Source organism: Astyanax mexicanus, chromosome 2 (genome assembly GCF_023375975.1).
Source record: "Astyanax mexicanus isolate ESR-SI-001 chromosome 2, AstMex3_surface, whole genome shotgun sequence".
Classification (NCBI taxonomy): domain Eukaryota; kingdom Metazoa; phylum Chordata; class Actinopteri; order Characiformes; family Acestrorhamphidae; genus Astyanax; species Astyanax mexicanus.
In genome coordinates, this window is record NC_064409.1 from 57562370 (window position 1) to 57576314 (window position 13945).

General features: G+C 36.1%; 1 protein-coding gene across 1 annotated transcript in view; it reads left to right on the forward strand.

The window, feature by feature from the left end:
* The first annotated feature begins 5123 nt into the window (after positions 1-5123).
* tbc1d2b (TBC1 domain family, member 2B) overlaps positions 5124-13945 on the forward strand; it is a 34262-nt gene continuing 25440 nt past the window's right edge. Inside the window, exons 1-2 of the mRNA XM_007228261.4 lie at positions 5124-5525; positions 11599-11749. Of these exons, the coding sequence (XP_007228323.3) occupies positions 5184-5525; positions 11599-11749 (493 nt within the window). The 5' untranslated portion in view covers positions 5124-5183. The remainder of the gene's footprint in view (positions 5526-11598; positions 11750-13945) is intronic.

A 13945-nucleotide genomic window follows, 5' to 3' on the forward strand; every position in this document is an offset into this window, starting at 1 on the left:
ATAAAATCAATGTAGGGTGCTGAAATAAAGAATGCATGATAAATTGGATTGTAAATGTCTCAGCTTGGTTGTGACAGTGTGTGTGTGTGTGTGTGTGTGTAAGAATGAGAGAAGTAGAGAGAGAGATTACGGTGGAAGTAGGGGTCAAATTTGGTGCCTTTATTAACTTGCGTTAAAAAAGTTGTAACGCGTTACTGATTCCAAATTAACAGTGCGCGTTAAAGCTTTAACATTGACAGACGTATATCTATATATCATATAATGGAGGAAACTTCAAACTTATGGATTCAAACTTATGATCTAAAGCCAATAGGAAACTTGCAGTTAGGCAGCTGAGCCACTCTAGAGCTGCAAAAAGTTTAAGAAAGTTTCTAAGAAAGAACAGGAAGGTGAATTCACTTAGAATTGACTGTGTTTTATGTAGTGTGATTTCCCAGTTTTATAGTGGTGCAACATTCTAACTGTCTGCTCATCAACTATGAGGTGATTGTAAATCCTCAGTGTTGCATGGTCAAGTGGTGCCCAGTGTGAGGACATCATTTCATAGAAAAGGGTTTATAATACAGATGGGAATAAACAGTAAACAAGTTGAATGGGAGGGACCTAAACTAAATAATTAGCTAAGCAATTTTAGCTGCATGTAATTTACTGTAATTGAGTTTTACATTAGTAAAAGCGGCATTATGTATTGTTGACTAGGCCTGTCTTGATACATTATCGACTTATGGTACAACATATGTGCATGACCTCAATTATTTCTGCTGAGACTGATATTGCCCATTGTTTCTCAGCCAAGGAGAACCCATTAACATCATTCAGGCAATATGGCAGTTTTGTTTAAAACTCTTTTAATTTTGGGCTCCAAGTGGTCCAGCGGGCCACTACAATCAGAAGATTGCCGGTTCGAATCCTGTTCGTGTAGCTTGCCATCGGCTACCAGAGCCCTGAGAGAGCACAATTGGCCCTGCTCTCTCCCAACATCACTTCAAAGGGTGATGTCGGTCAGCACAAGCTGATGTATCGGAACCGAGTCGCTGCGCTTTCCTACAAACCCGCTGTGATGCTACTCGCTAATGCTGCATCATCAACAGCAGTTCGAAAAGAGTAGGTGGCTAACTTCAAATGTATCAGAGGACACATGTGCTAGTCTTCACCCTCCTTATGTTGGGACATCCCTAGAGATAGGGGGAGTCCTAATGAGTGGGTTGGGTAATTGGCCGTGTAAATTTTTAGGTAATTTAATCATTTATATATTTTAGTACCATTGTTTGAATATTTATAATATTTTAATAAATGCTCTGTGTTGCTCTTTAAAAATGTGTTATTTCATTATTACCCTATTATTTTTAACTATTAAATTTAGCAAAATTTGTATTTAAATGACAACAATATTGTTTATTACAATAATTTATGGGAGAATATATTATCAAAAAATATCCTTTGGCCTATCGTTGACCAAATTGACAAGGAAAACTGAAACAGTTGAGTTGAGTCTGTAAATTTGTTTTATCATTTTAAGTTGCCCTGCTTTGACATGTTTTACAGTGTAGTGCAGCTTTGGAGCCCAATTAAAAATATCTTGTTTTATTAATACTTGTTTCATTTTTGTCTGATTGGAAGCACATTATAGGCATGTTTTCCTAAAATATTATTATTTTTTATTCACAGTTGGATTTCAATTGCATCAGCAGCCTTAAACACTTTTATTAGTCAGTGAATGATTGCTTAATTTTGTCTGATTGGAAACATTTTTTTTCCTAACACATTTCTTCATTAAAGTTTGATTTCAATTGCGTCAGCGACATCAAACAGGTGACACTTTTATTAGGCTGACACAGAAAGTGTGGCAACACAGGAAACCAGAGTGTTTCCCTCCTAACCGTCTCATCTCTCAAGAAAACAACAAACAGCTGCAGCAACAGCTATGACAACTGTAACCTGACGTTAAAGCTTGAGGCAGGCTGGAAACACACCGTTTAACTGATCACCTGAGACAAAGGTCATACACTTTTGTAGGTCAATTTATGCTCATCAGAAATCTACAGTCTATCAACTTAACCATGAACCCAGACATAAATCATCAGCTAGCTATTAGTGTACAGTAGTGATATGCAGCCTTGTGAAGGTTTCTCTTTACAGTAAGTAGTTTATCAAGGAATATACACTCTTATTTTCCATTCTGGTAATATAAGTATGACTAGAACATGTATCTTTTTATTATTTACATTCCCTTTAGATACTTTTCAGTTTTCTGTAATCACTTCAGTTATAGAGCATGTTGACCTTTCTTCTACACCAGTCTAATTAATATTCATGTTACCCACACAGCATCCAGATAGCATCAGTTGTGGGCATGCACATGAAATTGTCAACAACTAACTGGTAAACAACCAGAGTTACTGACAGGGCCAGGGCCGAAAGTTTTTCCAACCATTAACCTTATACATTTTGTAGGTATGAATATAAGAATGTTGAATAATGAATCTTCTCTGCAATGCGCCACTCATTAAAATGAAAGTGAATGAAAGAAATGCAGATAGAGCTAATAAAGTTTTTACAGTCATCATTTCTGTCATCCTGGCCAATGCAGAAAGCATGCAGATATTCTGCGGTTCTTTTGCTCCCTCTAATGGTGATGATAGTAAAAGAAAGTTGTACAGAGTATACACTGCTCCGTGCCTTGTTTTTTTTTGTTGTTGATACAGTAAAATATGGGCTATTTGAAGAATTTTACAGTCAAAAGACCAAAAAATAGTACTAAAAAGTTATAATTTTATATAAATCCATTTAAATGAACATAACACTATCAGTCAACAAGTTTGAACACATACAGCTCTGGAAAACAATTAAGAGACACTTCAGTTTCTGAATTAGTTTCTCTGATTTTGCTATTTATAGGTATATGTTTGAGTAAAATGAACAGTGTTGTTTTATTCTATAAACTACAGACAACATTTCTCCCAAGTTCCAAATAAAAATATTGGCATTTAGGGTATTTATTTGCAGAAAATAAGAAATGGCTGAAATAACAAAAAAGATGCAGAGCTTTCAGACCTCAAATAATGCAATTCTCTCTGTGTCTATTCAGTGTGATATACAGTTTGCGTTCCACTATCTCAGTGTTTTATTATTTACTCACAAAATCCATAAAATAAGTTCTGTTTTACACAAGTTAGCATCAGTTAGCTACCTTGTGTAAGTATTTATCAAAATTATAACATAATGGTATTGCCAGATTCCAGAGGTGGAAAAAGTACTGAAAATGTTTAATTAAGTAAAAGTACCTTTACTTTGCTAAAATTCTACTAAAAAGTAGAAGTACCCATCTAAAAAAAGTAAAAGTACCCATCTAAAAATCTACTCGAGTAAAAGTAAAAAGTACTCAATTTAAAATGTACTTTGAGTAAAAGTACATAGTTACTTTTAATTATTTGATGTAAAAAAGTAAAAACAAATAATAAATTTAATTGTTTTTAATTAACTATTATTCCACATATTAATTTGGATCTTTTAGGCAGTATTTGTTCAGACCACCCCATAAAACATTTTCAAGAACAAGTTGGCGTAGGTTTCTATGATCCATTTTTTTTTCTTTACTATTAAAAAGTTATGGTAATATAGGTGACTATAAACTGTAGTTTTATAGTGTTACAGTTCATTACTATTTTTTAACTTGCCATAGCTATGCTTTAACTGCTATTTACATGTTTTTTTAACATTCAAGCAGATTGTTTAATGATAAAAATACTCACCACCACATGCTTTCTCAGGTTTGATGTGGAATTTTTGAAAGCTAACAGCTCTGCCCGGCGGGGCACATTTTGCATTGCATAAGGACGTGCCAATTTTTTTTTTTTTTTATTCAGACAATTGTTTTTTTTTTCCCCCAGCATTTAATTTTTTCCTCAGTAATTGGGAATTTTTCAATGTAGCAAAGTAAAATACTTGTGTCAAAATGTACTTGAATAAAAATAAAATTACCTATTTTAAAAACTACTTTAAAAGTTACAAATTACTCATAAAATCTACTCAATTACAGTAACTTGAGTAAATGTAATTAATTACTTTCCACCTCTGCCAGATTCCACATCTTACCGTTTCCCGCTGTGGGTTATATTTAACCGCATAATCCAGATGTGCTAATAAAACAGAGCTAATCCCAATATCTTCAACCCACACATACATTACTTATTTAATTATTTTCAAAACACAATTGATGTTTTTTTTTTTTTTCAGTTTGGAGCCGACTGTGAATATATTAAATAATACGATATAAGTTACATTGTTATAAAGAAGTTACTAAAGATGATATAAGGCAAAATAAAAAAAAGTTATCCTTACCTATTACCAAATCTTTTTCCCCTTTTTAGGAGACATACATTTACATTACATTTAAGACATTACATTTACGGTATCTTAAATGGGAACTTAATTTTGGTTTTCCCATGGTCTTCAAAAAAACAAGCAGATGTAACTTCCTGTTGTAGATGTTCTATATTGTTTAGATTGGTTAATGTCTTACAGTAACAGCTAGGAATAAGTACAAAACCCAAGGACACAATTAAAATGTGTATTTTAAGTAAAAAAAATGAATTTATTGTGAACAAAAATTTATATTTTTTAAAGCATATATGGGATTTGGAGTCATACAACAAAGCAAAAAAAAAATATGCCTCTAAAGGACTTTAATAATTATGGTAAAGTTCATAGTTTATAGTTTATAGAGAGTGGGGGCAGGTAACAAATGCTATTTTTTTAGTGTTTTAAGTAGTTTTTATTAATGTTTTTAATTACATATCTTATTTTTGCAATTATGTTAATGTATAATACACTATGTTGAATGATACAATGTATTTTAAAGTTATTTTGTGTGTATATTTATACATGTAATTTCCTGGGGACAGAAATGGGACCCACTCGGTTGAATTGCCCACCTTTTTTCATAAATAAAAAAATAAACACACCTTACCAAAATCCTACAGAACCGTGGGGTTTATACCATACTGTGAACCGAACCGTGCATTTTGTGTACCATTACAGCCTTACCTAGCTGTATAGACTGCATTTGGAAGCACTTCCGCACTACATTTCCCACGAGCCCTTGCTGCGCCACGAGAGTGGAGGAGCAGTCATGTGGATGGAAATAGAGATGTGTATCCGCTCGGGCTGAAGTTCCGAGAAAGATGCAGGACGAGGATGACAACTCTGCAGCTAATCCGCCCAGAAACTCTCGCGTTTTCTCCGCCAAGTCTGTGGATGTGGCGGACTGTGAGAGCTCGAGGGAGCAGAGCCCCAAACTCTGCGGCTACCTGAACAAATTCGCGGGAAAGGGGCCGCTGAAAGGCTTCAGGACGCGCTGGTTCGTGTACGACCCGAGGAAATGTTACTTATACTTTTTCAAGACCCCCAATGACACCCTTCCACTGGGGCACATCGACATCGCAGACGCGTGCTTCACCTACGACGTGGAGGGAGAGGAGGGCCAGTTCGAGGTCCACACCGCAGGGAAGGAGTTCCTGCTGAAGGTAAATAAATACAGGAGTGAATGGATTTGCTGTGCAGCAGTAGCAGCCTGTTGGGGCTAGCTAGCTGAATCTCTAATCTTCTCTCTTATAATCTGCAGTGATTTTAGTGAAGTGCATGGCTGTAGACCTATATCTCAAATACAGGCTTTATTCAAGTGAAGAATAGGACAGAAAGTTGTCTCAAAAGCATAAACAAATCATCCTGTGTGTTGCAACACTGACTGTAATGTGTCAAAAGTCCAGAATGACCAAAACAGTTTACCTAATGTCAGCAGATTTCTTCTGCAAGTTGTCCTTCTTAGCCTACTTATAGCGGTCCTATACATTTACTGGAAACAATATGCAATATCAAACTGTCTGTACTCTAGTGATTAGCTGGATGCCTTATCAGTTATAGCTACAGCTCTGGAACAATTAAGAGACCACTACAGGTTCTAAATCAGTTTCTCTGATTCTTCTGTTTATAGGTATATCTTTGAGTAAAATTAACATTGTTGTTTTATTCTATAAACTACAGACAACATTCTCCCAAATTCCAAATAATTCCAAAGGTTGTCATTTAGAGCATTTATTTGCAGAAATGGCTGAAATAACAAAAAAGATGCAGAGCTTTTAGACCACAAATAACGCAAAGAAAACAAGTTCATATTCATAACGTTTTTAAGGGTTCAGAAATCAATATTTGGTGGAATAACCCTGGTTTTTACACAGCTTTCATGCATCTTTCAGGCATATTATCCTCCACCAGTCTTACACGCTGCTGTTGGATGTTGATCTTTATGCCACGCCTTGTGCAAGATTTCAAGCAGTTCAGCTTGGTTTGATGGCTTGTTATCATCCATCTTCCTCTTGATTATATTCCAGAGGTTTTCAATTTAGTAAAATCAAAGAAACTCATCATTTTTAAGTGGTCTTTTGTTTTTTCCAAAACTGGATATGGTTTTAAAAGAGTTTTTCCCTTGTGTTTAGCCAGGAAACCCTGTAAGTTTGCTTGATGTTGTGATGTTGAGCAGTTCCAATATCAGTAGTCCTATGAACATCTGACAGGTTTTTGAACCAATTCTAATACACCCATCTATTCCAACTAATTATCTATAACACTAAAGAGATAAAACTGTGTTTACTTTAGTGAATAGCTCACATCACATATGGCTATATGTTTTTAAGTTCTGATCATCTGACAGGCTTTGGATTTAATTCCCAATCCACCCATCTTGTCCAATAAATTACCTACTGCTTTGAAAGCCATTGATTGATTAAATGCAATTAATTCTATTGATTTGGAGTTGGAACCTGCAGCAAGGAAACTTTCCAGGAGAAGGGTTGAAGAATACTGTCTTATAGCAGAACTTCTCAACCCCATTCCTGGAAATGCACTGCTCTGCATTTTTAAGTGTTTTCTCCTGATTCAACTAATCAACTCACTAACAATCAATTATTGAGTTAAAGTGAGTGTGTTAAAGCTGGAAAGGCACTAAAACATGTAGAAAGGACAAGGTTTGAGAAATACCTTTTTTAGGAGGTTTCTATGGTATACTAGTTGGATTTGTATGTGGTACAACCACTGAAAGAGGTAGGTAGGGTTCTCTCAGTAAAATGAATATCTGTGGTGGTCTGTGTACATTGTTGTACTGCTGAACAGAAACCCTAGTTTCACAAAGTTTGAGATCCACTGGTTAATGATGCTACTGTAATATTATTGAAAATGCATGTACTGAAAAAATGCTTGACCTTCAGTGCTTGTAAAACAACTGTAAAAGAGAATTTATAACAAATCCTTGTATGCTTGGTACACATGAAGGAATGCCTTAGTCACTCAGTCAGCTGGTCTCTTCTTAAAGGGATACTTAATGGGAACTCTGGTTTCTTCTTTTTTCACCACATGAGAATGATAAAATACAGTTAGCCTAGTGGTTTTATGCACTTGTATTTGAATTCTAGATCAATGCTCTAGGTCAAAGTCTAATATTTTCATATGTGTGTTAGCTGGAAGTCTGGACTTCTTCTTCCTACATTAGCATTATAGATAGATGTGACCTTCGTTTTGTGTTGCAAATTGCTGATACAGATGACACAGCTTATTTATTCCTTGGAGAGGAGTATATTGCCAATAGAATAGGAGATAGAATAGAATAGGATCTCTGAGACGGATAAACAAAAAAACTGTTGGTACCATGCTTCATGCCAGATGTGTAGTAAAAGGTTATAAAGTCCTTCAGCTTTGAGCTTTCAGCTTTGTTCTCTGGAATGATGGTGCTTCATCCAGTACTTTTAGGATGAGTTGGGAATTTGGAGATAAGGTAGAGTGGTGATTATCTGGCATTCTGACCTCACCAACACTATTATTGCTGAATTAAATCAAATCCTCCAAAATGCTCAGCAATGCTCCAAAATGTAGTAGAAAACCTTTCCTGTACAGTAGATACAGGAACAAAAACAATTGATCTAGTCTGTTGTTCTGTCTTTTCCAGAGCATTATTAATAAGGTGCCTCTTGTCGTGCTAAATGCAGAAATTAAAATGGGTAGGCCTATTAAAACTGAAACTGACTTGTTAGTATGTTTACAGACAGTCATGGCGAACAGCAGCACAATCAGCAATCTTTTATGCAAAACATGTGCTGACAGCTGTATAGTTAGTATTGTAATATGCTGATCGTTTGATTTGCCCAGATGCTGCCATTCAGAAAACTGCAGCAGGGCTGGATGATATATCATTAATGTTGATATAACCTCAAGATGACACTTTTTAGTGTGCAAATTATACTCTAAAAATGTTGAAATTAAAGAAGCAGCTTCACAGCTTTATCTCAAAAAACATAATCTGTTGCAGTATGATGAGTCAGTGAAATACCACAAACAGTGCACCTGTGTTTATGTTGTCACAAACAAATACACTTTTTATATTGTATTTAGTTGTGTAAATCTCCAATGTATCGAGTCATTAATGTTTTTAGCCATATTACTGAGTCTTGGACTAAAGCAGATTGGGCACTGTCTCATAGGCTACGTTTACATTACCAGCCACATTGCTCAAATTAATATGAACAAATCTGTCCCTGAAATGTCTCACATGTGCGCATTGATACGTGTATAAATGTCATCTTCTTCACCAATGACAAAGAACATCATATTTAAGAGCTTTATAAAGCTAAAATGGATGTTAGCAGTAGCTCATATGTGGAGCATCTTTTGCTCAAGTGGAAAATAAACAGCTGGTCTACATGGCGGCTTGCCTTTGATGTTTTTGCAGCTATAGAGAGAGAAGCATGTAGCGCATGCAAAAAAGCAAAAAGACGCATGAATTCCAATTTGACTCTTCACATTCCGAACATGTTGCATGTTCGTGGATCAGATGCGTATCCGATTTAGGACCACATATGAAAGTGACTCAGATCTATTTTTTAAAAATCCGATTTTGCACGTTCACACAGCCATGAAAAAATCAGATCTGCGCCACATGGACCAAAAATTCAGATTTGAGTCACTTCAGCCTGGTAATGTGAATGTAGCCTTAGTATTATATTACCTAAGTATTGTTGAGATCACTGCACTCATTGTAGGCACACATGTGGCAGGGCTGTCCACATGCCTCCTTAGGTCCAGGCTCAGAGGCCTCCATTGTTGTTTTATTGGTTGTCAATCATGGCCATGCTACGGCAACACGCTAACAAACTCATGCCAATTACATTCACCACTGTTTACTCAGCAAACTCCTTTCTCTCCTTATCTTCTTCTATATTAAAACCACATTTTTCATGTTACAGCTGTAGACTTTGTACAGATATGTAACGATGGTGCACATGTGGATTCTGGTAACATACAGAACTTTGTGTCATAACTTCGAACTGAAACTGAACTGAAAGTTGTGGATCATTTTTAGAACTAGTTTGAGCTCAACACTCTCAAGCGTCCAGGGAGTCACGCACCGAAAAACATCAGGTGTTTTCTTAGGTTAATGGGTTAGGTGCTAGCCAAACTGGAAGTGAGACTGAAACCCACATGATCATTCTCAAAGAGTAGCATACCATACACCTCCCTGTCTTACTCTGCAGGAGGACTGGGTTGTGCCAGCTGTGTTGAGGCAGATAACAAACTCTTTAAAAATGTCTCACGCCATCATGGTCTATTTGTATCTATTAATAAGCCCCCACTACTGGGAGAGGTTCAGATAGAGTTTACGCAGCAAAACAGAACTAAAATAGCAGCTGTTTCAGAACTAGAAGAGCACCAGTACAAAACTGGAGTTTAATAATGAATGCACAGAATGCTGTTTATTTAGACAAACAAACATATTTACACTTATATAAATGGAAAATTAGAGTAGGTAATTAATTATCTCCATGATTTTGGACTGTGGGAGAAAATAGTCAAAAAGAATCTCTGGCGGTAACCAATATGGACATGGAGAGAACATGAAAACTCCACCCAGATAGGGACTTGAACCCAAGACCCTTTTGCTGACAGGCGAATGTGCTAACCACCAACCTACAGTGCTGCCCATTTAGTGTGAGATATAACAGATTAGGCCCTTTAGAAATCCCACTAAAGTGGGCAGCATACTTTAGTGAATTACAGGGCAACAAGCTAATGATTATGTGCCATTACTATCAGCTTAGTGTACATTAGCCACTTAAGCTGGATTTACAATTAAACATTTGTGTAGTCTTTTACTAAACACTTGTGTCGTTTTGACTTCACACAGTCGGTTTAGATTGTTTTCATTAAAAAACGTCTGAATGATGCTGAATCTTACAATACAACAGCACTACTAATCTAATTATGGATTTATTTCAGCAGGGCACTCTATTTGCATATTTAGCTAGCTAGCTAGCTACTTCAGCAGTGCCATTATAATCATCGATGTATCTCAGCAGTGCTTCTCGAGTCTATCGTAGCTCTGTGCAGCTTGGACCTTTCAGCTGGATGCCAGTTTTCACTTCTGATGCCAGTCATGATAAGTGATGCTAAATTCCTTATTTTATTTAAAAATGTGACTCGAGTGTAAACATGAACTTTAACCTGCTGTTTCTCGGCTCTTCCTGCTTGCTCCCTTTCACTCCCCGTTGCATTCCTGTGCTTTGTATACAGTAGTGTACTGATATGCAGCATGTTGGGGGGGGGGTTGGTGGGTTGAGGAGCCTGAGTCTGCTGCTGCTCTTCTGAAAATAATCCTAATATTGGAGGAAATGCTGTAAAATCTAAAAACTAGTCAATGTTTGGTCTTTTTACTTATTCAACAGAATATTTTTGGTTGCCAATATGGGTGTTCCATATCGTATCGTATGCAGTATATCCCCAACATTTTTGAATATTGTAAACGATATTATACCCTGAAATAATTTGCAATATCATCCACCCCTAATTATCACATCAGGGTACTACTTTATTTTTGCTGTTTTTAGCAAAATAAAAAATACACTATTCTTATTTCCTATTATGTATCTACTAGAGACAGATTATATCTGTCCGATATCATTTTTTTTACTTTAGTCCTGGATATATGGAGATATCTGGAGTGCATTATTAGTATCATGACATTGTGGATCATTGCCTTCTGTTACAAATCTGATAAAAGTCTTGTATCTCAGTTAGGAGTGTGGCATATTATATCATATGCAATAATAAATTTGAATTTTCATTTTGTTGCAATACTGTATTCTTAAACTATTTTTTTTCTTAAATGTTTTGTCATATCGCCAAGCTATCGCTATCACGAAAATACCATGAAATTTCGTGATATTATTTTAGGGCCATGTCGCCCACTCCTGGTTTTCAAATATTTGGTGCGTCCCTGACTTTTAGACCTTAACTTAACACCACTGTTCCTGTTAACTGTTCTAATGCTTAGCTATAGGCTAGTTTAATTCTCAGAGTGCTGGGTAGCTGCTTAGAGGAGCCTCTGGCTGCTGGAAAAAATGGTCAGAATATTAAAATTATAAACACATTGACAAAGTCACATGGCCTGTCTTAGTGATGATTGTATACGAGCCATGCATATAGATGAACAGTCTGTTATGGTCTAAAATTAGTAGGGAAAACACACTGATATCTTGATTGCTTTTCACTTTGCAGGCGCCCAACAAGCAGGTGATGCACTACTGGCTTCAGCAGCTCCAGCAGAAGCGGTGGGAGTTCAGTAACACGCGAGGATGCGGAAACAGAGACAGCCTGTTTTCACCCACTGTGCAGTACCCTCACACAGGCCTGGTGGCTAAAGATGCAGGTAGGGGCATGAGCAGAGATGTACAGATACCATACATATAACAAAAGGGTTTGGAATTGCTGTGGGCCTCCTGTTTTCCTGTTTTTACTAAGCTTTCTTCCCTGCTGTTTGGCTGCAGTTGCAGCATGTGGGAATTTCTCAGTCTGCTGCTCAGTCTGAACAATCCACTGTTTCTGGATTGTGTCTAGTCAGTGTGTGCAGTGAGTCACAGGTCAATAAGATACAGCTGTTCTTAGTGTGCCTAGCTTAATAGATAACATATTAGGTTTACATGGATCTCCAAATGCCTTAACCAATCTTAAAAAAAAGCTTTATGAAGTTAATATTCTGTAGCTCTCTTCCTATAAATTGTTAATATTTAAAAGATTCATGTAAATGACAGAAATATCCTTGTTGTACAATAGTGAGAAGTTGGAAGTAGGTTCAGGGCTCCAGACTAACATGGTCCCATCATCCCTCGGACAGTAAAACTAGCACATGGCACGAGATTAAAGCTCTTTTAAGACGTTTTCGGGACTGTGAATCTGTGTGTTGTGAAACTGGTAATGAGTTGTTTCTGAGGAGACTAGTTAGCTTGCTGGTTAGTTTATGGATAAAGTCCTGCCTTTTAACATGGAGTCAATCAGTTTGCTGGTAATGCTGCAAGACGCTAAATATTATAAACTAAAAAAATATATATGGAAGGCTGCCAGAAAGCTTTGGGACGGTTGTGGGAATAAAGTTAGTCTGGAACCCCGAGGTTAAAGGAGTATAAGCATATTATATGAGAACCATATGAAGACACATTTTTCGAATCAGTAGATTTGAAATCCATTCTTCCTAAAGATTGCAAAGGAATATCTTTCACATTTTCTAGTTCCTTTTGGAAGGTGATGTTTATGTCAAAACATTGTAAAACCAAGATAAAAGCCAACTGAAATTTAACCACTAGATTTCACCCTCTGTAATTTCTCTGAATTCTGATGCAAGATATGGTATTTGATAAAAATGTGCATATTAGTGAAGCATCAGTGAGTTAAAAAAAATATATAAGCATGTTTTCTTAAAACTTTGGATAACATTTTTACAAGCACACATCAATTAACAGTACTTATGTATGACTTTTTTTAAACTAATGTATCCATTCAATATTATTTACATTCTTAAGCATTGAAATTTAGTAATATATAATAATGCCTCAAGTAATGTCAATTAAGGATTAGTTGAGACATTATTTAACTTTTTCTTACTGTTATTTGTGACCCTTATTGTAAAGTGTTCCCAATCTTTGCAGTAAGTTACACCATAATCGTTTTTTTAGTGCACTTCTGGCTACTTTCTGCACAGTCAGGTTGAAAGTCTGAGAGCTGATATGGGTCAGTTGAATAAACATAGTCAGAAGCTGAATTCTCTCTGAGTGTGCTGTGTTGTCACATGCTGTCTCATTTCCTTATTTGGTTCCAGCTCCTGCAGATGTTTCTTAACGCTACTTATATTTGTTTTGTATCTGGTATACTATTAAATTATTATTAAAGTGCATCCTAAATGTGACCAGATGATATCTGATTTTACTTTGTTTAATAAGGTCATCAGATTCTTAAAAACTTCGATTTAGATACTCTTTCATGCGTAACCAGATTGTTTCCACTATCTGTAATTAAATTTACATTAAGGTCAGTGTTCTTTAGGCACTAGTGATATCCTCTATATGATAAGAACATTTATCACAATATGATAAAAGTAGGGATACACCGATAGGGATGCACCGGGCTGATGCTGTTATCCAATATCCAATATTACACAGGTATATGCCAATGCTGATTATACACAGTGCATTTTGCCTCAATCTCAATATAACATTTTAGTATAGATTGTAGTTATAGTGTCTTTTATATCATTGCTTTGGTGTTTGAACTTCACTTGATCCAACTTTATTACAATTTTTACCAAGACAGAGGCACAATGCCTCGCACTACTCCGTGCTCCGCCGTGCTCTTGCGTCTCCAGCAGTGAGAGGCATTTTAGAGCACTGGGCAAAACTAGTAATGAATGAATGAATATATTTTACTTTTTCAAAATATAACCTGGTGATGAGAAACAACAAGAAGCTTTTAAATATATTTTATCTTATAGTTACTATGCAATTTGCATTGTTACGTTTTACACAGTATATCTGTACTGTGGTTCCTGTAGGGTAAGGTGCAATATGATGGGATC